The sequence below is a fragment of the Neopsephotus bourkii genome, unplaced genomic scaffold (assembly GCF_033783945.1).
Source record: "Neopsephotus bourkii isolate Nb327-2 ecotype Australia unplaced genomic scaffold, CSIRO-AGI_Nbou_v1 NB_616, whole genome shotgun sequence".
Lineage (NCBI taxonomy): Eukaryota > Metazoa > Chordata > Aves > Psittaciformes > Psittacidae > Neopsephotus > Neopsephotus bourkii.
In genome coordinates, this window is record NW_026901116.1 from 1,698,497 (window position 1) to 1,723,896 (window position 25,400).

A 25,400-nucleotide genomic window follows, 5' to 3' on the forward strand; every position below is an offset into this window, starting at 1 on the left:
GTCATGACTGTTTTCCAGCTTCCCTGAGTTACATGAATCCCTTAATTTCTCAGTCATCGCTTCACTATTCATAAATAGAGACAGCTACAGTTCTCTTGCCTTGTTTCTATGGGTATTTTTGGATGAGGAGACCATCTATTATCAAGGGAGTGTGCATGGCTGGGTCCTCCACAGCAGCTTTAAGGAAGACAAACCAACCTTGTGTTTCAGTTTCCATTGTAACCTGTTTCAGTCTCACAACTGGGTTTCTTTTAATCAGCATATTTCACGTGCCTTCCCTGCCCAGTGATTTCTCCATGGACCTACACAAACAATCCTTTCTTTCATTGCCTTTGCTGAATGTGTTGTCTGGAGCTCTGGGGAGCAGCTCATTGGGATAGGTCTAATAGGAGCAACAATACTATGATCAATACCTGGATTCATTTGTAAGGAAAGGTAGCAGGTAATTTCAGGAGAGGGGTGTGTATGTGTGTACAAGGAGTGGTTTTCTTCCTTAACTCTATTCATCTCAGCATCTACCCAGCAGTTAGGAGAAAGCCCAGATCTGATAAATAAAGCAGCAAGGAACAATGATCCCTCTTTCTTCATGGTATTTGCAGCATGTCTCTTCTGGGTGGCTTTTCCCAGTGCACGAGTCCTTCCTCTAAAGAAAAGGCAGGAAATGCCTCCCTGTTGGGATGGGTGGTAGGGGTTGTCTATGCCTGGACTTTTGCCATCTCCCAACCCCCTGCTATTGTCTATTTTCATCAAACTTAGGATGAAGTGTTGCTTTCATCGCACTGATTCACTGATGACTTCCCCTTGTATGGAGGGGGAGGTTGTAGCTTCTCCTCAGCCCAAGAGGGGACAGCAAGGCTGCTTTCACATTGCCTCCCCCAGCTCTACATGTGTGGGTGGAGGGGTTTGCTGCTGCTTCACTGATTGGACCAAAGGGAATGTTTTCCTGCAGCTCAGACCTCATCGGGGGACAAGACACAGTGCTAGGGAAAGAACCACAGAATCCCACATTGGTTTGGTTTGGAAGGAACCTAAAAGCTCCCCCAGCTCCAACCCCTGCCACGGGCAGGGACCCCTTCCACTGGAGCAGCTTGCTCCAAGCCCCTGTGTCCAACCTGGACTTGAACACTGCCAGGGATGGGGCAGCCACAGCTTCTCTGGGCACCCTGTGCCAGCGCCTCAGCACCCTCACAGGGAAGAGCTTCTGCCTAAGAGCTCAGCTCAGTCTCCCCTCGGGCAGGTTCAAGCCATTCCCCTTGGCCTGTCCCTACAGGCCCTTGTCCCAAGCCCCTCTCCAGCTTTCCTGCAGCCCCTTTAGGCACTGGAGCTGCTCTAAGGTCTCCCCTTCAGGAGCCTTCTCTTCTCCAGGCTGCCCCAGCCCAGCTCTCCCATCCCTGGTATCAGAACCCCTGTGGGAGGTGGGACACTGAGCCAAACCCATCCCTTCATTAATGAGTGGGGTGATGATGCTTAGGTCACCTGCTGTGGTCCAAGGGCATCAGAGCACCTCATTCCCGAGGGGAGGGCAAACATTTTCCAAGGAAAATATTTTTATTTGCTTGTTAAAAAGCCTACAAACCCTCCCATATGTTCCAGCACTATTCTTTTTCCTGGGCAAACAGCCCCTTCAAAAATAGAACACTAAAAAAGAATCTGCAAAATAATTAAAAATAATAATAAGCAGAAAAATCCAATAATTCCCCCGTTTCCCAGCTGGATGTTTCAATTGCATCTCATTGCCGTTTCAGTTGGAAATTTGCTTAAACACAATCGTACTCTTCCTTAAGAAGTCAAAAATACCCCAGCTCCACAGTGATGCTTTTTTACTCCGAATGAGGTTTTCTTAACACTTTCTTTTCCTCCACTGAATAGCTGAGGAAATGTTCCTTTGGGATGTGAATACAGTTGTTAAAGGCACTGATTTATTTACAGCTTTTCAATGCTGACAGAGGACTAGGAAACTTGCTAAAGGAGGAGCTCTAGCCTGGAGCATGGAAGAAGCTTTCCGAAGGAGAGGAATGCCAAGGATCACACTTTCTTTTCCAAGAGGAAAAGGAAAATCAAAAGGAAAATCTCATGTAGCGTTTTCTCCACTTCTTTATGCTTGACACAGACCATCTACATGTGGCCGTAGGAACGATTTCCCTTCTCTGCTTTGCTCATTGGAAACACAAATGCGCAATTCCTCCTTTTTTCCCTAGGAGAACTTGCAGGAGGATTGACGTGGTGATGCCACGAGGAAACCAAGTTAAGAACCCTGAACAGCTCCAGCACAAAAACCTTCCCGGGGCATTTAAATACCTGTTCAGCCGAAACCCCTGACCCAGCAGTTGGGAAAAGCTCTGGCTGCAGATGTTCAAAAGCATTGCCTGAGCTTTTGGCATGGGAAAAGTGCTCCAGTGCTGCTCTGAATCATTGGAGGAACGTCTGTGCTAGGGAGATGGACAGGGAGGAATGAGGGAAGGAAAGAGAGGAGGAAGGAAAAAGAAGGGATAGACATTGAGGAGGGAAGAGCAAGGAAAAGAAGGGAATGGAAGGGAAGAAAGAGAAAGGAAGGAGAAGAGAAAGAGGGAAAACAAAGGAGAAGGGAGGGAAAGGAAATGAGAAGAAAAGGAAAAGAGAAGAGATGAAGGAGGGAAAGGAAGGGAAAGATAAGACCTTTGGAAGGGCAAGCCTGCATTAGGAGGAGGAACAGAGGGGCTGTGTTTACAGTGTACTGCCTTGGGAATGAGGCTTCTTCCTCTGTCCGTCAGTTAATTACTGGGTGAACCTGAAGCCATCACTCCACATTTTGTGTCTTGGCTACTCCATGCATGAAATGGAGGTAGTGGAAAACGATGCTCACTCATCATAAAGATTAAGGAGCCAGGCTCTGCTGCTTGGCTTCCTCAGTGTGGGTCACATGCTGGGACATCGAGATGAGGGGGGGAGATGCTGGAGGGCTGAGAGAAGCACCAGGGGACCACAGTGAGGGGTCTCCAGGAACAGGATAGGGTCAGGGCACCGTGGAGAAGGAGGTGTGGGTACATGGATGGAGGTTTATGGACCTGTATTTACAGAGGTGTTTTCTTGGAGGAGATTTGGAATGTGATCGTGTTGTAGGGGATTAATGGAAGGTGTCATGGGAGAATGTGGCCCAAGACTTAAGGGCTGGGTCTCTGCTAGCAAACAGTGAAGACCAAGACACAGGTCCTAAGGGGCTGGGGCTGTCGGAGGCTGCAAAGTGATGAGGGTTTGGGGGTGTGAGGTGTGCTGGGACTCTCCAAGAGGTCACCAGGTGATGAAGAAGGCACTGCGGGGCTCGAAGGGACCATGCCCCGGGAGTACATGGGGGGCTCCAACACAGCTGGCTACGACCTGCTCTGTGTTGGAGGAGGCTCCACATCCCCCCCTCGCCCCGGGGAGGCGGGGAGGAACGGGGCCGGGCTGCCAGGCCCCTCCCCACGGGGCCGGGGAGAAGCGGTGGCGGTGGCGGCCCGGGGAAGGCGGCGAGGGCTGCGGACAGAAGTTTGCTGCTGAAAGAGAGGGGAGATTTAATTATTTAATACGAATAATATAATTGAACCTTCGGGGAAGCGCCCACCCCCTCCCCATCCTTCTTCATCCCTGCGGGGATGCGGCGGCGCTCGGCCGGCGGCAGCCCGCGGTACCCAGCCCGGCTGCGGGCATGACCCGGGTCCGGAGCGGGGCTGGGCCGGCCGAGGTGTGAGCGATCGCCCCGGGGGCCGGGCTGGGGCGGCGGGGACGCCTCTCGCCCTGCCCAGCCTCCGCGCATCCTCCGCGGTGCCGAGCCGAGCCGGGCCGGTCGGTCCGAGCCGTGCCGAGTCGGTGCTGATCCGAGCCGTGCCGAGCGGTAGGATGAGGGGCATCTTCTACTTCTGCACGCTGATCCTCCTGGGTGAGTAGCACGGAGGGGAGAACTTTCTGCTGGGGGTTGTTTGCGGGGTTGTTTCGGACACCCCCCGGCTGGGGGGGGTGGTCTTCCCTCTTCATCCCCCTTGGAGCAGTGTCAAGCCCCGGGGCAGCATCGCCCACCTCTCTGCTGTGGACCGAAGCGCTGGGATGTTGCATGCTGTCACTCCGGATAGTCCTGTTTGTCGTGGAAATGGATAAATGTAACCCGGGAATTGAGGCTGGGGCGAGAGGAACGCGGAGGGATTGTGTTGAGGGGCACGGACAGGGAATTTGCACAGCGCCGGGAGCCCCACGGTGATGATGGAGATGGAATATGTCGGGGTTTTGGGCTTTGGGTTACGGGGTTGGAAGCCCCTGCTCCGTGTTGCGCTGTGCAGCGCCGTGCACCGTGCCCCGGATCACCGATCTGACCCCAGCCTGTGTCTGTGTATGTGTGCTGTGGGGTTCCTGCTGCAGATTTTCTCTTGTCCTCCCACAAAAAAATGGGCTTTTTTGTTGCGAAGGAGCGAGGGGTTCAGGACCCCCGATGTCTCCCCTATTCCTTCAAGCGCTCCAAGGCAGCCTTCCTCCACTCTCGTGCCTGGGAGATGCTGTTCCCCGTGGGGTGCTGCCATATCCGAGAGAGGATGTGGTCTGCAGCACCCTTGCTTTGAGCATCCCGCTCGTATCCTGCTTCTCCCCGGCTCGGAGTGGATGGTTCTCCCGCTTGCAATTCCCAGGGCTTCCTTCCAGGTTTCCCGGTTAGCGGCTGCATCCCGGCTGGGAGCCGCCTGTTTTGCCTGGTTGTAACCCCGACACCTCCCTTAGGGTATTATTCGCCCCTTTCCCTGTGCTTCTTGGAGACAGCAAACCCAGAACGACTCTGTGCTGAAATAAACCAGGGAAAGCAGTGGGGAGGCAAAGGGGAGGATGCGTCCGTCCTCTTCGATGATAAGGTGTTGGGATGTATTGAAGCGGCTGGAACATCCCGGGTCGTCTCCTCCACCCCATGAACATCCCTGCTGGGAGCCCACCTCCTTGGGAAGACCCCGGGAAGATTCTTCCCTCGGTGGGGAAAGCTTTGTCAAGGCTCCAGGTAACCCCTCTTGCCGGCTCTGCCTGTCACTAGATGTCAGCATCAGCAACTCTTGCAAGTCCCAAAGGCGGGTGCTGTGTGTCTGTGTGTGTTGTGATTTCGATCCCTCAAGAGGGACCATCTCCAGCCAGGGAGCGCTTTGCTCCAGGATGCTTTTGCAGCCACCATGCCCCATGCTGGGATGGCTGACGCTTCGCCAGGTCGGGAACTGTGCCTTGGGCTGGGGAAGGTCTCAGCATCCCTCAGAGCTGGAGATTTTTCCTGCTCACAGGGCTTTTGGGTGGGAGCCCAGGTCTCTGCAGGACCCATTTCCAAGTGGTTCAGATTGACTGCCTCACTGATTGACTGCCTGATTGACTGACTGCTGCACTGATTGATTTTCTCTAGAGAAAGCGGACTTAAAGAGCAAATGGGCAGCTCTCCATTGTCAGTAATGCAATCGGGAATAGTGGGCAGGTGTTAAGGATACACTCATCACTAGAGCCAGAGTAAAGCCGTTAGCTGGTATTCACCATTTGGCCTTCCGATCCTTGGGTGTCCAAGAGGACCTTTTCATCTCTGAACTGGCATTTGATCCCCACAGGCTCAGCACCCTCCCAGCAGATGCCATTCAATGCCCTCAGCCTGCTCCCTGGGTATTTTCTAGATGTCTGTGTTATGGATGGGTGAGGGCTGCTCATTTAGATGTGCCTGAGGAGATCCCTTACAGGGACCGGGGGTGCTGGGCTGGAGACGACAACCTCTGCAGCCACAGGCATGGCAATTCCCAGCTTCTCCATCACTGGCTGCACACCAGAGTGAGAGCCTTGCTTTGTGTGTGTGTCCCTTGCCATTTTTGGGATGATCCTGGCTGGAGAAGGCAGGGCTTGGAGAAATTAGGGCTGTCCAAGATGAGATTAGGCAGAAACGCCATCATCCAGCCTGGATGGAGAGCTCCTGCTGCCACTTCATACCCAGCAAACTGGTGGCACAGGGTGACCCAGACCATGCAACTTCCACAGTTGAACACAACAACCACTTTTCATCTAGACCAGGTCCTTGGCTTGTCCCACCAGCAGCCACAGAGATGCCAGCAGCAAGGACAGAATAGAGTCCCACAGCTGAGCATAGGGACATGGCTTTGGGGAAGTTCATAGTAGTGTCCTGTGATATTTGCTTGCATGTGTGGTATTGGATAGAAATCCCACCCAGAGGATGGTGGTGAGGCATCCAAGAAGACTTGATGGAAAATCAGTGCTCTGGAAAGCACTTATACGATGAAATATAAAGAATATAATGAATTTTACAAGAACACTGTGTTCCACCTGCAACCAAAGCTTTGCCCATCCCTCATGCAGCTTTCAGAGGACACATCAGTCCCTGCACTAACATCATAATAATGAAAGGATGAGAATGAAAATCTGGGCTTGAGTTTAAGCATCAGTGAAAGTCCCCAGTGGGACCAAGAGTCATTTCTGGACCATTGCAATGGAGAGCAGGATCCCAAAATGACATCTGGGCTGTCTCCTGCTGACAACTGCTGCCTTTACCTGGCAGGTTTTACTGCGCTCTGTCGTTAGCATAATTCCTGGCATATGTTTCCCACAGGCTCTTCACAGATGCAATCAAACCCAAGGGATCGTCTGGCGGATTTTCACCTGGTTTTTGGGAACTCACATTCCAAGGGGGAGAGCAGGAAAAAAACCCCTCTTGAAAAACGCATCTGTGTGCATGAGAGAGGGAAACGCTCCCTAAATTAGCGCCTTTGTCAGTTCTGACAGGAGCAATCCGTTATTTGCATCAATAAGAGTGGGATATTTATGTCTCTCCGTATTGGTGTGGAGGAGAAATAAAACCTCTCCCTTAACAGGCTGCCCTCAAACGCTGTGCAAATCCCTCTGCAAGGATGTCGCTGCACCCAGAAAGTCATTTTTCCAGAGCTCTGGAGCCTTAAATAGTAATTACTGCTGGGTAAAAATTAGTACTAGTTAAGACGAGTCATTATGACGAATTACTGTGGATGGGGTTTTATTTTGCTTTTGGAGACACAAATGTCTTCTCTGCTCTCCCGGCAATTTTCACAGATGACTTCTATTGTGCCTGCAATTCCCCTCATCGTTTTCACACAAGACTTGTTCATTTTTATAACTTTCCACTCGGTCATTTTTAAACAGGGCTTTTAATGTCGCTCAAGTTTCCCACCTTCCAATCAAAATACGCTCCTACCCATGAGTTCTTTTTCCTTCCATTAGCCTTTATATTCCTTTGGCTTCCTTAGAATAAATGACCTCTTTCTTCTCAACCCCAAAGTGGGAAAGGACAGATTCAAAGGCAGTTCTCCTGCTAAAACAGTGTTTTCAGAAGGACGCAATTCACTGAAAAAAAGAAAAAGGAACCCAACTATAAAAAGCTTGTTCCTGTCAATCTTCGGTTCAGAACAGCTCCCTTGTTTCAAGTGCATCTGTCAAAGTCCCCTCTGGCAACACCTACTGGCAGTGACCTTCAAGCCTGGATGGACTGATGGTGGGAGCTTCGTGGTAGCGGGTGCAGGAGTAGGGCTGGGAAGGTTTCCATCACCTTGTGTGGTCTGCCCTCATCTCTTTGGGTATCACAGCTTTAAAGGTTCAAATATGGGCATGTTGGGGATGGAGTCCTGGTGAAAGCCGAGTGGAAAACAATGGTTGAGAGGATGGGTTTGAAGAGGTGGATGGGACATGGAGACTTGGACGGGAAGTGGAGCCATAGATGAGCATTAGATCCTGGAGATGGAAAAGGAGGAAGAAAAAAGTTGGGTGGGGAATCGTGTCCAAGAGGGTGTCATGGTGTTCAAGGTGATGGAGGACAAGGACCCGGGAGAGCAGGAAAGGTTTCCAGAAGGTGAAGCCACCATTTGTCCTGAGTAAGGAGAACCTGGGTCTACCATAGGGTAGAAAAATGGGTGTGCAGGAAGAATAAGTATCTTTTAAGTCCACATCACATTAAAATCACTCATAACTCCTCCAGGATTTGGGTCGAATAACAAGTGATGTCACAGCTGACTATTGCTGAGCTGTAGTGAGCTTGATAGGTGTTAGGAAAGGTTGAATATCCCCAGGCATCCCCCTGCACCTTACTGGAGCCAACGTGGTAAGTAGCTTTACCCCAGCTCAGATCTGCCTTGACAGACCCCCAGTGATAGAGACCAAATCTCTCTGGGATGCTGGTCCACTGCTTGACAGCCCTCATGGGGGGAAAACAAGAGCTTCCCTGTATCCCACTGGATGAGATATATATCCCCCAGCTCTAAAGTGCCCTGGCCATACCCTTGGATCTCATCACCTCCCTCCATGCAAATCTCTCTTCTTCCTTCACAGGTAGCTCCCCAGGGGTCATATTCCTCCTTCTGCCCAAAGCCATCTGGAAAGCAACTTTGCTTGAAAGATGCAGTAAAAAATAGTTGTGCTGTGGTTTTGATTTATTGAATCCAACTGGAAAACCTTGTCTGCAATACCTGCCCTTGCTGAGTGCTTTGACAGAGCTATTAGCAGCACTCCCCACTCTACTGCTGACATATGGGCTGGGGTGTTGTTTTCACACACACAAGTGCAGGCATCTGGCTTCAAGTTTACGGGTCCAGTTTATTGAGGAGAAAGGAATGGGGCAGCTTTTCTGGTGCTTCTTCCAAAAGCAGGATCAAATAGCTCATCTTTCAGACACCGCCAGGCTAAGCCATCAATTCTTTGTGCCCAAGGGATGGCAGTTCACTTTGGGATGGGAATTTAACCAGGTCCAGATGTTACAGGGCTGTGAGTTAAGACCTGAGAAACCAGTAAGTTTGCCTTTCCTCCTCTCTTCCTCTTACTTGTGCAGTGAAAATAAAGGCCAAGCACATAAGCTGAGTCAAGACTCATCTTTAATGTTCCTATCTGAACTGCAGGTCTTTAGAGATAAGTGATCCTTGCTGTCTGGATGGAGGCATCACACATGTGATTCAGATCTGATCTGGTGGAAGGAGTCCCTGCTCACTACAGGGGGGTTGGACTAGGTGACCTTTGAAGGTCCCTTCCAGCCCAGACTGTTCTATGATTCTATGATCTCTTCTGCCTTAAGGGAGTTTAGCCGCTAAACCCATCAGTAGTGGAGGTACCCATGAGAAGTGCTTGATTCTCCAGACAGGCAGCAACAGGAGTGTCTTTGGAAGTCTCTGTCTGTGTGATTTGATGTCTCTGGAGGCTCAGAGCTCAACTAGACCCAGCAAATGCTCAGGCCAGGTCTTGGGAGAGCTCCAGGGTGCCTTCAAAGATGGCAAGTTGAACATAATTTCTGCAAAATAACCAGGCTTCGCTTCAAGCCTTGCATCAAACGGGGCCGGCTGATGCCTCTGCAGCAGCCACCTGGGAAATCCCATCATTCTTGATTAATCAGAGCAAAGGAAACACAGGGCAGCTACAGCCTCGTGGGAAGGCAGCCTTCACTTGCATGACAGCTGTGCAGTTTCTGGAGCAAACCTGGTGTCTGGGCCACTCGTACAGGGTTCATGTGGTCCTGGCCGTGAGGATTTTTCATAAACACTCAAATCAATCATAAAGGGGTTTGCATTTCTCAATTCATCTTCTTTTACAGCCTTTATTGAATGCTTTGCTCTGTCGTTTTTAACTCCTGCTGCCCATACTGAACCCTCCTTAAGTATCAGCTCCGTCATGCTTATGGCTTGAATTTCTTCCTGTCCAGCGCTCATCTGCATCACCCATAACGAGTGTCCAGGACCTACAAACTGGATCCCAAGGTGTTGTCTGGAGATGCAATGATTTGGCTTGCAGCCGACCTGCCTCCTTCAGACTTTTCCCAAAGGAAAAGCCAGGAGAAAACTCACAGCTTCTCAGAGCTACCTGTCTCTGTGACTTTGGATAAACAAGCCTTAATAACACACTAGCTATTTCTTCTGAGATTATAACTGCCATGCATGTGAAGATAAATGCATCTCCCATGACAGCCTTCACAGCAATATCTCTTGGATATTGTACAACCGACTCGGTTACCTGCAGTCTGGAAATAGGGAGCAGATGTCTCCTGTAGCACCAGGCATTTTCCCCTTTGTTGCTGTCTGTGTTCTCTTTTGATGTTCAGCATGTACAGCAGAAGGCACCTTAAAAAGATGTCACAAGGCACAGGGCGACATAAATCCATGCACAGTGAATCTTCTGTAACACAGGCTGCAGGTTTGGATGGTGTGTTTGCTGTCTGCTAATGGAGAGGAGAGCAAACAAGCACACTGAATTATGAGACAGGGCTTGGAATTAATCAAAGCTATTTGACCTGTTTGTGTAAAGCCCCAGACAAGGCTGAGTGTCCTAAGTGTTTCCTCTGCATGGTGAGGCATTACACTCCTCCTTGCCAGGGTTAGTTGATTTGACACAAGAGTTAGAGCAATTTCATGTAGATCTCTTCTTTCTTCTTCCTTTTTTTGCTCCTTCCAATCTGTTTTGTTTCTTTCTCTTGCTAAGAGAGCATAACCCAGAGAGGCAGCTTGAGAGACAAACTGCACACCTTGGTGTGCCTTGGTCACAGCCACATCATCTTTCAGAGAAAGAGCATGGGCAGAGGCATCTCAGCTGAGCTTTCCTTCCAGTGTGGGGAAAAAAAGGGGTTCATGGTGCTCACAGCTTATAAATATACTCAAGGTAACGCAAGGGCACTGTTCTCCACCTCACAAAGAGCTGACGTGAGAAGGAACCTGAGCTGTGCATTAGGAATAAAAGCTTTGATTTCAACCAGGACAATATCTGATTACTAAAAGAAGGAAGAATAGCAGGTTTCCCTTTGGGAAGACGATGGGATCACCTGCGGGCTTGTCAGGGTTTTTAGGCTTTAGCATAACTTGAAGTCATAAGCTATGCTGCCCCAAGGAATTCCTGAATGGTGGTTGGGTGCCGTATTCCAGAGAATTTAATGAAATCATAAACAATTTGTGTTGGAAGGGACCTTAAAGCTCATCCTTCCAGTAGAACAGCTTGCTACAAGCCCTATTCAACCTGGCCTTGGTTTTCTCTATTCCATAATAATGGGCATGTCCTTTTTATGATGATTTAGGATGTTAATTGCAGGGGAAAATCTGAGACCCAGATGAGGAACTTCCTCTAGAATCCATCCTTAGGAATCTCTCCCTGCATTTTGGGAAAAAGATCAGGAGGTGCATTAAACTAGACTTCTCTGTCAGGGCCAGAAGGTATGGGAAGAGAATAGAAAGGAAGGTCTTAAGCTAATTCTGGTCTGGATATGGGAAGAAAAGGAGAGGCTGGATGGAAGATGCAGATGAAGCTTAATAGGTAATCCATGAGCAGGGAGTAGGAAAGTGTAGGATTGTGAAGGTCTCAGAGCCATACTGAAGCTTGGGGAAGCCCTAAGGGTTGGATTCCCCCATTTGCAAAAGGTGATGTGAGACTCCTCAGGCAGAGTGCATATGAAGTGAGAGCTCAGGGACCCATCCATCAGTGTGGAGGCACATGCTCCAGGTACAGCAGCTTCAGAGTTACCACCCTCCTGGGACTAATGCAAGGAAATTTATCTCCTTCTCCTGCTATTGCTTCATTCTTCCTCCCTACAGATGCAGCCAGACCAATCCTTAATGTGGGCTGGAAAGCCTGTTAGAAATTAAGTACTTGACTAGAGGGGAGCCAGATCTCTGGCTGAGTTTGTTATACGTTATCACATACCAATAAGTTTTAATTATAATCTGAAGGAGTAGAGCAAAAACCAAAATGAACAAATAAACCCTTAATTAACAAAAATATATCCCATGATCTCCCCCAAAAGTGCTTAATCTGCAGGTTGAAAGCTGTGCAAAGGTGAGGAATTAGGGCACCTCTTTCTGGGTGTCTCTCAGGTTGTGGAAAATGATGTACACTCACTACATCACACTGTAAAATGAGGCTATTTTTAAGGTAAGGAAATGATGGTGAGGCAGAACCAGGTGAGAGCGCAGAGTCTGGCCTGAGATATTCGTGTTTGTGGGAAGCAGCTAACTACAAGCTGGGATCAGAGTTTCTCATCAGCGCATCGGGAGCAATGTGAGTTTTAGCAGCACCCACTGTGCACGCAGTCTATTCAGCTCTTATTTTGCTGGGCAAGAAACTGAATTCAAGTGCAGTAGCTGACTAATCTGCTCTGAAAATCTCCCCATATCCCCAGCACGGGGATCAGGGATCCTGCTTTGCACCAGGATTAGTGCTGTGGGCTGCTAAAGAGAAAGGGTTGAATTCAGCAGTGTGGCACAGAGATGGGAACAGCCATGGGGTGCAGAAAAGAAAAGCCTCTGGTAGGAGAGGAGGCTGGAAAACAGAAACTCATTCTGCCAGAAAAATACTGGGCTTTTGGTACAATTTGGCTCCTGAACAACAGTGACAAATCAGGAATAGTAAATATTGCAATAAAAGATAGCGAGAGGGAAATAAAAGGCTCATTGAGGATAATTTCAGGGAAAGGAAAATGAGGACTAAAATAAAGCCCCAGATGGTTCTGTTCTGTTTTACCTGCTTTTATTAAGAAATCAGAAAACTGTCTTCTTGGAGGGAAGTGGGACAGGAAAAGAAATGGACACTGTTTCCTACTCCCCATACACTAGGCAGGTCCCAGCAGGCTGCAGGAGATGGATTTCACCCCACTTGGTTTTCCCATGGTATTCTGAACTTTAAATCAGAGAAGAGAGACTGACAGGTCCAGAGGGACATTTGCCCTCTCTACAGATTGCTGGCATCGCCAAGGACTCTGAAACAAATCAAGGTGGCAGTTTTAGGCCTTTCCTTCATTTTACTTGAAGCTCAATAAGATGAACCTGTCTAAGACACCAAGGTTTCTTGGCCTGCAAGAGAGCTGGTGATGGAAGGAGCAGTCAGGGAGACATCATTTCAATTTCAAACCCAATTAAAACTAAAAGAAACGTGAAGAATGTAGTATTAAAACATTACTTAATGCTTTGTTTTTTGACTTACAACTCCCAAATTTTCCCAGAGAAAGCATTTTCCCATGGTAAAAGGAGAAAGAAAGAAATCCAATGAGGAATTTCGAACTGTTTCACAGACCTGATGGCTCCAGTTGCAGTGAAGATTGGTAACACCTGGAGCTGATGACACTGTTGGGAGCCATGGGGGCCACTCATAAATCACACAGTGCCCAGGAGCCTTTGGAGGTGTTTGAATCTGGTGGCCACATCTATAAGAATCCCTGAACTGGTTTTGGCCGTGGCCAACTGAGTATCTTCTGGACACTGATCAGAAGATAGCCCAAGCCAAAGCCCATCCCCAGTTGTTTTGCAAGTGGTTGCTGTGTTTTGAAGGGGAGGAGAGTTTAATAGCATCAACGAGGCAGTTCTGGGTCATTGGGACCAGCACCTTGAGTTTCTTTAGTTAACTAAATATAAAAACCACCCTTTCCCTTTCAGACAACGTGCAGATGTTGTCGGAAAAAACATGTTTCATCTTAATCTCTTTCACCCCCCTGCATCCATCTTGCTCTTTTGCTGCTTCCAGCTCAGAAGGCAGAGCACGAACAATGACATGAGATAACACAAAATAACTGATAACACTGGCTAATTTGTTCAGGAAGAGATAAATCCCCCTGTTCCCAAAGCACTCAGGTGTGTGCAAGCCCCGTTTACGCAGACCCAGCAAGAGGCCAGGGATATGCACATGCAAAGTGAGTCCATCAGAAGTTTCTTGCAGAGCCTGTGTAGTGGCTGTATCAGCTCAGAAAGTGTCCCCTCCAACAGGCAAAGCCTTTCTTGCCTTGCCATCGCAGTTAGCATGACCTCGTGAAAGATAAGACACGTGAGAGAAGTCTGAGGGAGCTTGATTTATCTCGAGTTGAAAAGGGAAGAAAGACACAGGAGAAAAGACGATCACACTCTATAAATACCTTCAAGGTAAGAGTGCAAGGGAAGGAAGAGGATTAGTCATACTTCTGTAAGACAGGGAGGGGAGGAGAGAGAGCAACAGCATGAGGCAAAGAAAGAAAAAGTTCTAAGTCTTAGGAGCAAAATGTTCAAGCTATGTTTCTGTCTCATTTTTACTGGAAAAAAGGAACTGAAGGTCTTGGTTTGGGCTTGAGGCTTAATGAAATTCTTCTTCAGGAGAGTTGTGGGTCACAGGCATGAGGATTAAATGATGCACCCATGTGTAGGATCTGCAGGTCCTGGGTAAATCTGTGAGCTAAATAAGGGACCCATGTAGTCTCCACGGCAGCATCAGTGTCACAAGGGTTGCCACACTTCCTGGGGCACTTGGAGTTGAGGGTTGGCTAAAGTTGTTTCACTTCCCCCTTTTCCCTGGACTCCATATATCCCTCACTCATGTTGAAGATACCATGGAGAGATGGCGCTGCTCAACCAAGGCTCCTTATGGTAGAGCTGCGAGGTGACTCAATGATGGATGATGAGTCTGGGTCGGGCAAGAGGCTTGGCTGGCCCTGGGCTCTGCCTGTTGGTAATAGATGATGATGTTTCTCTTCTCTCTAGTAAAACAGCCTTGCACTTGGTGCCTTAGACCTCACCTCACCCTTTCCACCTCCCAGATCATAAACCCATACAACCATAGAATAGTTTGGGTTGGAAGGGACATTAAAGATCATCTAGTTCCAGCCCTGCTGCCATGGGCAGGGACATCTTCCACTAGACCAGGTTACACTCAAGACATGAGGCCTTCCTGCCCCCAGGCCTGGCCCCATCCTCCCTGGGAATAAGGTGAGGAAGGCAGGAGCTTTGATGCAGCCTCCCTGAGGGATTAGCTCCAAGTCAGGCTTGGACAATCATTGTTACTGTCACCTTCTATCATGCTGGGACTCAAAAGTAAACCTTTTCCCAAAACTGTGGGTAGCTGCTGCCAAGATGCAGCAAGTGCCAAGAACTCTTTCTTCTCATAACAAATCTACTATCCAAATATAGGTGTCCCTGGAGGAAACCCTTCAGGCTGGTAAGAGCGAATGTGTTGATTCAAGTAAAGGTAAACAAGCTGTTCTTCATCTGTGGTTTCCTGAGAAAATGGATCTCGTGTATGTGTGTCCGTCTTTTCAACCCGCATGACTTTTGAGTCCCCCAGCCAGGTTACATAGGTTTGATAGAAACCTTTGAAGATGTTTAGATCCCATAGGTTGATGTGAAATTGGCCGTGGAAAAGGGAAATAGCATTTAGTTTTGTTAAGACTTAGTGAAGTTCATTGCAGAAAAGATGCCTGTGGAAGGAGATGTAGAAATCCAGGCTTCTTTCACAGCTTTTTCCTACCTAAGCAGTAAAGCGTCTGATGCAGATCAGTGTAGAGCTAAAGAAGCATCTTCCTAGGACCACAAAGACAGTCCATGAACCTTGCAAGTCCAGGGAGAAAAGGTAAAGTGAGAACTTTATGTGGGTTCAGAACTGCTCTGAAGTATGGTACTGTAGATGTTAATCATTGCAATGTAGTATGGCTATGGACACTAATGCAATCTGCCACCTCTCAGGTGATGCCCGGGACATTGGTCCTGTGCCATCTGCACCTTCCAAAGAAGGCTACGTATTCCAGAGGGATGCATATTAGCATTGAAATCTGTAGGAACTTCCCAAGGTTGTTGTCACCTTGAACATGCCAAGGATGTAGGAAAATTGCTCACAGGGCATTGGAAAACTGATGGTGATGAAGGGAATTGGGTAAAGCATAGGCTGGCATTCAGAGGGTCCATAGGTCCAGAGCCTCCCAAGATGAAGTTCACGCTGTTGGACAAAGCATGGACAACAGGGAATGCCTGGTTATAGTAAGGCTTTCATCAGCTTCAGTGTCTGCTGCTTACACCTCCTCTGCTGCTTGGCTCAGACGTGACACACAGCTCTCTCCATCTCTGTCATCTGATGTGCTGGGTGGCAAAGGTTAATGGCATGGCACGCAATGGTCGATAGCTGTCGACTACAATGGATATTGTGACAGCTTCCAGTGAGGAAGAGACAGGGATTAAGCGAATTGGCTGGTGCTGTCTCTGCTTCTGTGCATACGATTTGTGTGTGCACCCATGTGAGCCTCACTGTTTGTTCTTGTTGTCTCATGTCCTGCTGCCCCACAAATTCAGGGGCTGGTCCAGAGGTGCAGAGCGTCAAATCTGTCCATAGCATATTATCAGAGGTAAAATCAGAAGGTAAAAGATGAGAAGGGAAAAAAGGTGGAAGAGAGGGAGGGGAGAAAATGTTCCTTCATGGTGCTTTTGTTTTCTAACAGTGTTGACATTATGTGGAGTAACCGAGTATAAAATCTGCCTATCGTTTGGGAGCTGGTGTGCAGAAAAGATGCTATTATCTGAGCCTTTTATGCCTCTTTACCCTGTCTGGATCAGAGGAGATAAATGCGCAGATAGGAGCTGAGGCTCCTATCTTTATATAAGCTGTCAGGTACTGCTATGTTATTTTATGCTGATTGTTATAGAAAGCCTCCACAAAGAGATATATGTTTCTATATTCCCCCCACGTTTCCTATTTTAATCTATAATTTAATAATAAAAGAGATGTATTTGCCTATATTATTTTTATTTGTAGTGTCAGTGCTTCTCTTTCACTCTTATTTTTTCATATAAACATTCACAGACACAAAGCACTTAAAATATGCACATAATCAATCTTCCCTGTTCTCATTTGGGCTCCCTTTTGACTATTATTGCGGTCCTACTTTAATTTACACACTAATGCAAAAACATCTTTGGTATAAAGCAGGTTCCCTGTGGGGATGGCAAACTCACACTGAGCACACACACACGAATGCATGGCCATAATTACATTCAAGCACGTTCCCACATCCACATGGCTCACAGGTCTAAAGTTAAGCACATATACACACAAAATGATGCAAAAGCAATACTACTGATGTTAAGTAGTCAATAGTGCTGGGAACAGAACAAGTTGGCCAGAGAGGTTTTAGGTGGCCCATCCCTGGCAGTGTTCAGGGCCATGTTGGATGGGGCTTGGAGCAACCTGGTCTAGTTGAAGATGTCCTTGCTTATTGCAAAAGATCTGGACTACATGAGCTTTGAAGATCCCCTCCATCCCAACCCTGTGATTCTATGATTCTGAGCATCCTTAAGCCTGTCCTATTGTTGTCCAACCTAGTTATCAATCATCTTACTGATACTGTTTTGGCTTCTCTTGACAAAACAGTATGTTGGCACACATAGGAGGTGTTGTAGACCCAGGATGAAGGTGTCTGTACTGGTGGAGGAAGGTTTAAGCATGTGGACACAGGCAAGCCAGAATGTCCCTTTTAACTCCAGGGTCAACGATTTTCTCCAGGCTTGTTTTACATGGCAGTACAGTTAAAACTCAAGATGCACTCAGAAGCATGGGGCTGACCTCAGTTTCCAAAGGAATGTTTCCCACCAGGAGTTAAGCATTTCTCAGCTATTCCTGAGTGCAATACAGATGCTTTAAGGCGAAGTTACAACTGGGTCAGCAGCCAACAAATGTGAATAGGAAATATATGGGGCACAGAGTTTTGCTAAAGTGAGTCCATGTTTGACCTCCTGCTTCTTCACAAGCACTGTCAAGGACTTTCTTTTCATCTAGCTGTACTGGTTTTACCTGTACATACCCCATGCAGTCAACTATCCAATAAGGCCAACAGTTGTAAAAGTGCCTGCTGGAAAAGCAAGTGATTGACATATCAAAGTATAGGGAGAACGCTGATGGCCAAGATAGAAATGTGAGAGCCAGGAGGGACAATGAAGATGCCATTGTGGGTAACTAACCAAAAGTTCTCAATTTCTAATCACAGAGCTTTCAGAGGTAAATCAATCACTTTGCTGTTACATCTGTTAACAGATCCTGGGGTTGACTTACCCATCAGGGCTTGGACAATATTGAGATGCCTTCATCATATTAGGATGTTGAGCTTCCCATAGGTTTTGGAGAGAGGTACCTTAGGAGGAGGTTATGTCATGAATGCTTATGGGTCTGGACCCAGCCATTTAGCATACATTTAGATCTTGGGTGAGTTTGCTTGAGTTGAGCTCATAACCAAGATTTCTCTGCAGTTTAGACTCTCTAAGACTTGTGACCTTACCTGCTTGAGACATCAATGTAGACAGCAGACAAATTGCTCCAGACAATGCTCTAGGAACCACTGATGGTTGAAGCAAGCAAAGGGTTTGTGAGCTGTCTTTCTCTTGAGTTTAACAGACATTTCACCTCACTTCTTCTTGTGCAGAAATAGTCTTTCAATCATCTGAAGTCATTTAGAATCATCTCTGTTTTGGGAGGAAGTATCTGCCTTCTGCTTTGGCTTTATTTTGAGGCTTAAAAGAAGGTAATAGCCCTTACTGTCATCAGAATTTCCAATGGGCAGTACTTGGGAGCATCAGTTTGATAGACTTGAGGCTGTAGCTGGGCTGGGCTGTCACCAGACTATACCTCCTAAGGTGCATGATGAGAGTCTGGTGTGCAACTGTCCTACTGGCGAGCCTGGACTATGGAGAGAAGGGCAACTAAAGCTGTTTGAACTATTCCCAAGCAGCAGCTTGGCAGCATTTCAGCTTTTCAAAGTGACACAATTACTGGAAGTAGTTTCAGTCTTGATTATTTCCCTCTTATGGCAGAAAAACAACCTGTGGAAAACTGGGACAGTTTCTTTCCAAGTGTGTTGAAATTGTATCCAAAGGGTAAATGAGGGAATCCCAATGTTGGCCCAACATCTTTTGCCACTACACATCTGAACCCTGTGCCATCTAGTAACCAATTCTGTCCAGCATCTCCTCATAGGCCTGTCTGTAGAACTACAGTACTATACAACTACAGTAGGAGTTACAAGAAAGGAATTACAAGCAGGAGCTTTACTCTATCTAGTTTAAACCCAGCCCCTAATATCCGAGCCATAGGATTTCTTTAGGAAAAAAGAACAGCTGTATAAAGGATTCCTTCTGCTCCCATTAAAAAACTTCCAAAAGAAAAAATTATATGACAAAGCAACCAGGAGTCACTAATACAGACATGTCTCTATTGTAGTGATGTCTTTTCATTTGGATTAATACGATAGTGTTTAAACCTCAGATCCCGCTGTCAGGTCATCAGAGCTGCAGGTTGTTTCTTGACCTCCATCACATCTCGCAGCACCAGTAGGAAGGCTGTTATTGGACATATAGAGAACTCTGGATTCACTGAGAGACCATGAGCACAAAGACTTTGATTCCTCTACACTGTGTTCAAAGCCAGGAGCAAAGTTTCTCTGCATCACCAAAGAGCCAAGTTGGAAAGGACCATTCTGACCTTTCCCTTCCAGTTCATAACTGGCCTTTAGATTGGAAAGATGCACAGCCTGTCTTTTCCAGCACATTTCCCAAGACCGAGGAAAACTGCAGTGCAAACTACTAACACATGTTCCCTGTGTCTCCTGACATGTGGTGACTGTTCCTGCACATGCTGTGCCACCCCTGGGATATGAGCTTGGCCTCATACACCTAACCATGCACTCTGATCCTCTGTGTCCTTCAAGGACACATCCATGATGCAAAGTGCAAGACAAGCTCAAGGACAGACTGAATCATCTCCCCCCCACTGGGGACCTTGCACCCATGTTGCCCACATTGCTGCCCAGAACCCAGTTTGGAACACAGCAATATCTACACAGTGTTTTGGAAGACCCTTTTTGAGAGCAGGAGGTCATCTTTTGTGGTCCTGGTCCATCCAGCCCACTGATGCTTCTGCCTTCCAGAGAGGTCTATGTGGGAGTTGTTACTGGGACTGGCAACATGGACAATGGGTAAGGACTGAAGAGTAGTCTTAGTCCTACCAATACCTGCTGAATTACGTGCATATTTATTTATGGTTTTCTTCCTACACGGACAGGGAGAATACATTCATTGTGGCTTCAGGTAGGAAATGAATCAAAAGCTTATGCAAAAGAATGACCCAGCTTGGTCCTACTACAAATCTTTGTCCTCCCCCAGCCCTGGCCACCTCCCTTGGCAGTTCATGACAACCAATTTCTACCTGTGGCCGTGTCACGGGCCATGAAAGGCTGCCCATCTCCCCAAAGCCTGCTACAGGAGCCTCAGAGATCTGGTTTAATCAGCAGGTTTGCAGAGAAAATGAGATTTGTTTTTCCTGGCTGACTTCCATCAGCAGCAGCTCCATCTCTCCAAGGCACATCTCAATTAATTAATACAGTCAAACCTTATTAGAGACAATCGCTGGCCAGAAATTACCCAGTCCTGAGGTCTCTTTGCTTTTCTCCTTGTTGTTTCTCGCTGTTGCTTTGCTCCCCAGTGCCTTTCTCAACAGCAAGGGGCAAAGACTGATGTAAAGTGAGAGCTTCTTCAGTGTGTAGTGGATGCTCAGCCCTTCTCTAGCCCAAAGCCCTGCTGCAGCTGAGGTTCCCAAGCAGATCTCAGCACAGCCTGGTGAGAAACCATGCAGCCAGCCCAGGCAGGTTACAGCAGTTGTGGTCCCAGGGACTCTTCTGTCACTGCAAACTTGATGTTGGTGGAAAAGCAGTGAGCTTCTTCTGTGAGACAAGTGAGAAAGTGACTCAGGAAGCCCCTGTGATGGAGGCTAAAATCCCTGCAGGCAGATTGAGGTTTGACCTGAGAACCTCTGAGTCTTCTAGACAAGAGAGGCTGGAAGGAAGGAAGGCTGGATAGATGATAGAAAGATGGAATGAAAGAAGGGAGGAAGGGAGAAGGAAGGAAAGACAAAAACTAAACCCAGCACATTCCAGACCGAAGCACACATCAGCACATGCAAAAGGTGTTTGGTTCTGTATCACCAGCCACAGCTGCTGCAGAATTCCTCACCTGATTATTTTGACACTTTGGTAAATACTAAAGTGCAAGGAGGACAAAGGATAGTCCTTGGAAGGAATACATGATGCTGAGGGAGGATGGGCTAAGGCAATGCCATCAAAATGAAGGTGGCAAGATCCCCTGCCTGCCTTGCCTGTGGTGAGAGCCTTCTTAAATGAAATCAAGTGCTGGGGCTGGGATTTGCTCCTCTACTTAGCAGGAAGGTTTTGGGATACCCTAAGATGGATGCCCCATCCCTGGCAGTGTTCAAGGCCAGGTTGGACACAGGGGCTTGGAGCAAGCTGCTCTAGTGGAAGGTGTCGCTGCCCATGGCAGGGGGTTGGAACTGGATGTGCTTTGAGGTCCCTTCCAACCCAAACCATCCCGGGATTCTATGAAGACCAGGAGGGTCCCTTTACCTCAGCTCCCACCCTACAGCTGCATGAGCCATGGTCATGAGTTAGTGGTGTAGCGATGTCCTGGCATGCAGCTTGCAAGAGCCTCTGAGCCTGGGAAGTGGAGTTCTAGGTGACAGAGACATGGTTTGGAGTGTGGCCTGGGTTCCACAGAACAGCCATGTCCAAAACCAGGCTGCTGTATTTCAAAACAGTGGTGACAGAGCAGCAGAGACTGCTTTGTGTCTGCGGGTAAATGAGAGGCATTGTCCAGGGCTGTCAGAGCAGCGCTTTTCATCAGCCTCAAATTATTATTATTATTACTTTCTTTTAACATGAATGCAAACACATCAACCTTTTTACATGGCTTCATTAAGCAGCCAGCACGTCACTCAGAGCCTCACAGCTCTTGTCAAGTACTGACGTCCCCGTCCCATGTTCATTGCAGGGTCTGAATTCCTCTAACTGCATCTCGTGATGGAAAACAGGCTCACGGTAGGATTGAAAACAAAGATAATAGCAATTGTTCTTCTTCCTTACAGTTGCTAAATAACAGGGTAGATACCTGACAGTCACTGACGCTTACATCCAGACTTACTCAGTGCTGTATCACAGTGATACAAGCAAAAACTGAGTCTCATCCTGGGTTTTACTAGATCTAAGTTGAAAAGCAGAGCAATGCCTCATCCTGTGTGTGTGTGTGAGGAAGAAATCTCTATCTATCTTCCTCATTTTGCTTCTTCCGATTGATTAAACAGGAGGGAAACAAGAAAAGTGCTGCAGGGTCGTTATTAAAGCTGATCAAACTTCAATTGACTAAAACCAGAGAAATCCTTTTATTATATAAAGGTCTTGATTTGCTTATTTTAATCAATGCATCAAGCTGTTTCTTTAAGCCTCAACACATGCCATTCCATTTCCCAGGAAATTTACCCACCTTTTTCCTCCAAACCTTGTCAAATAGAGGGTGTGCATCACTTTGCCATGTATCTCATGGTCAGAGACTGCTGCGAGCCTTACCTATGCCTGCTGCACTGTTTGTTGGGCTGCCCCAGTGTCTTGTTGTGTTCCTCCTTCTCAAGTCTGGCTTTGAGACTCAGCATTCTTCCGTCAAAGCTTCAGTTGCTAGAATCAGGTGCTTATAGGAGAATTTCATTTCTTTCCCCCGAACAGCTATTCATCATGCACAGAGAGAGATGTCAGAAAGCAAAACCTAGAAGGCTCTGTCCTCCCATTCCTTCTGGGATGCAAACAGCCCTTCCCTTGTGCTGATCCCTCCCAAGGCATGCCCAGGCTGACCCTGTTTCTCCCACTGCATCTCTGCTGTCCTGTAAGATCTTTCTCCTCTTAGCCACATACTATCAAGAGGTCTTTCCTTCAAAGCCCTCAGAACAAGGGACAGCTCAATATATCTCCTAAATAAATGAAGCATGGAGAGGTGGTTTCTACACCTCTTCTGAGGTTGGGGAGCTCTTCAATATACTGTAAGAAAACACAGTTGAAGAGGTAATTTGGAGGAAGGGAATATTGTGAATTCACCCCTGGTCCTGCTGCATTTCAAGATCAGTCAGTAAAAGCATGTGTAGAGGATTTCAACAGAAGGCACAACACATGGGTTGGCTCAAAGATGTTGAGAGAGGGTCAAAACCATTGCTTCAGATGTGAATGGAGAAGACTGTGTTGGCTGTTGTGCAGGAAGGCGATTTTAAGTATGTTTTAGCTGCAGTATGTCTAAAATGCTTGAGCTTTGATCCTCAGCTAGACAAAGAAAGGAGCTGCAGGCTCCAAAGTCTTTGAGACTTCGTTTTAATCAAGGATAGGTACTCCAAAAACTACAGGCTGAACTGGCATGAGAAATGAGGGAAGTCTGAGGCGCTAATTAAAACACCACAGTCACTGTTTGGTTACTCATAGAGCCGTGAAAGCTGTTAGAAAGCTCAAACCAAGCTTTACATTTGAGGATGCAGTGGTATTTTTGTAGCTGATGTAACTTTGGCTGCACTGGCTTATTATCAGCCTCTGCAGAACCATACCTGTGAACCCTCCTGGTCCCTGGAGAGACAGAGGGCCATTGCTGGTGACCCTTTTCAAATCAAAGGCGCTGTTGCACAGAGGAGGTATCAGGGTGTCTGAAAGCAAAGGCATCTTTGGAGAGGCGCAGGGTACATGTTTACAGATGAATTTCCTCAGTGCAGCAGTGGGGAGCAGGGGAATGTGATTGCCAGCCTTTGAAAAGCAAGGCTGGGAGCTGTAAAACCAGCTGTGTACAGAAAAGCAAGCAGAAGTCAAGGAGGAAGAAAGAGAAGTCTCCTGAGGTTAAACTCTTTCAACTTGAACCAGGGCAACATTCAATACTTGCAACTTTCAATACTTACAACTTTCAACACTTACAACTTTCAATACTTAAAGGGGCTTGTAAGAAAGATGGGGACAGGCTTTTTAGTAGGGCCTGTAGGGGAAAGGACAAGGATAATGGTTTTACATTGAAAGAGGGTAGAGTCAGACTAGATATAATGAAGACATTTTTTACAATGAGGATGCTGAGGCACTGGCACAGGGTGCCCATAGAGCTGGTAGATGCCCCATGCATTGAGGCAAGGTTGGATGAGGCTATGAGCAGTCTGATCTAGTGGCAGGTGTCCCTGCTCATGGCAGGGGAGTTTGGGCTCCATGAACTTTAACATCCTGTCCAACCCAAACCATTCTATGATTATAAGCATCCTTAAGCCCTTAGTGTTGCCTAATCTGGTTATCTCTCAGGTCACTGGCATAGTTTTGGCTCCTCCTGACCAAACAGTGCATCTATGATTCTATGTTTCTGTAACATCCATTTGATTGCACCAGGCTCTGGGGAAAACAACCCTACTTTGGGCTTTGAACTGGAGGAAAAATGGGCATTGAAAGGGCTTGGCCATCACTGTTGATGTGCCTGAGTGCAGAGGTGTTGACAGGGCTGGGGGGAGAAGCAGAGGAGGGTTTTACTGCTCCTCTCCAGTGCTCACACAGAGGTAAGAGCTCAGCCACAGTGTTTGCAGAAGCATTCAGCAAAGGTGATAACAGGATAGGAAGAGAGGAGGAACACAACCCAACACAAATTGGGGTGTTACAGAAAGTCTTCGATGTTCCCCAGCCCTCTTGCCATAAAATCCATGCACTGCTTGAAGAGAACCTACAAAACCTGCTCTGGGACACCAATGCTCACACTGTCTGCATAAGACCCTTCATTTTCATCAATCTGAAAGGAACCAAAGAATTTTTCCTTGTAGAACCATATTTGGTTTAAATTTATTAATACTGAGGAGTGCTTCTGCTGTCACTATCACACTAAAGATGAATTACTCCAAACCAATAAAAATGACTGTGTAGATCGTCAGCATAACATCTGATGAAGTCATAAGTTTTCCTTTAGAATACACAGCTCCTTCCCATCAAACAGCAGAGGAAACTCTGCACACTACTAGCTCACCTGATACAAACACCCATGTGTGTTTGTAGAACTGTATCTCTTAATGCAGGATCCAAGACAGGTGGCCTTTGGCTTTGTGGGTTTAGTTTAGACCTCAATGTGCAAAGACATCATTCTTTGGGTTTGGAATAGTATGCAATATTCCTTGTATGACCCCAGAATGCTTTACTTGAGAAATGCTGCCATGCAGAATTCCTTGCAAACTACTGCTAAAGGAGGTTTTTATCTGCTCTGTAAGCAAAGATAGGGACTTTGGTTAGTGGAGGCAATCCATGCAAAACCCAAGTGCTGTGTGTGCAAACTGAGTTATAATGATGGTTATAGTTATTCCAGGGCTGTAGTAGGAACAGCTACTCCCTCTGGGAGGTTTGGGTTTGAGCAGAGGAACAAACGAGTTGAAAGCAGGGATTTTAAGCTCAGCAACTAAACTAAGTTGAAAACCCAAGTCAAGCTAATACACAGCAGTTAAAGGGCAAAAATGGGCATGGGCTGCGTGGATGCATGTGGCTCTTGGGGGGACATCTCAGAGACCCCTCATCTTCCAACTATTTCTTAGCATCTGGGAAAGCATCACCCCCTTGGACTGAGAAAATGAACTCTTCACACTCCTTTAATAGCACATAAATGCTGGGGAGAAGCCAGTGTTTTCAAGGTTATACCCAGGGGGCCTGTCAGAGTGTATTTAATGCAGATTTTCTCAGCCATCCTGAGACTAGAAACTTAATGAAGTTTGAAAGGAAAAGGAACATCCCTAGGATTCAGCAAAAGGAAAACCCTTTTTAATACTGCTGGTCCCCTGCAGTGGGAGCAGGGCGGTGG

The 25,400-nt window shown here is 47.3% G+C and overlaps 1 protein-coding gene across 2 annotated transcripts in view; it reads left to right on the top strand.

Moving 5' to 3' along the window:
- The first annotated feature begins 3,449 nt into the window (after positions 1–3,449).
- The window catches only part of GFRA4 (GDNF family receptor alpha 4), a 72,563-nt gene continuing 50,612 nt past the window's right edge, over positions 3,450–25,400 (top strand). For both annotated transcript variants that reach the window (XR_009725217.1, XM_061351963.1), the window contains exon 1: positions 3,450–3,895. Coding sequence is in view for 1 of the 2 variants with exons in the window: in XM_061351963.1 (XP_061207947.1) it covers positions 3,856–3,895 (40 nt within the window). In the remaining variant the exon portion in view is untranslated. The remainder of the gene's footprint in view (positions 3,896–25,400) is intronic.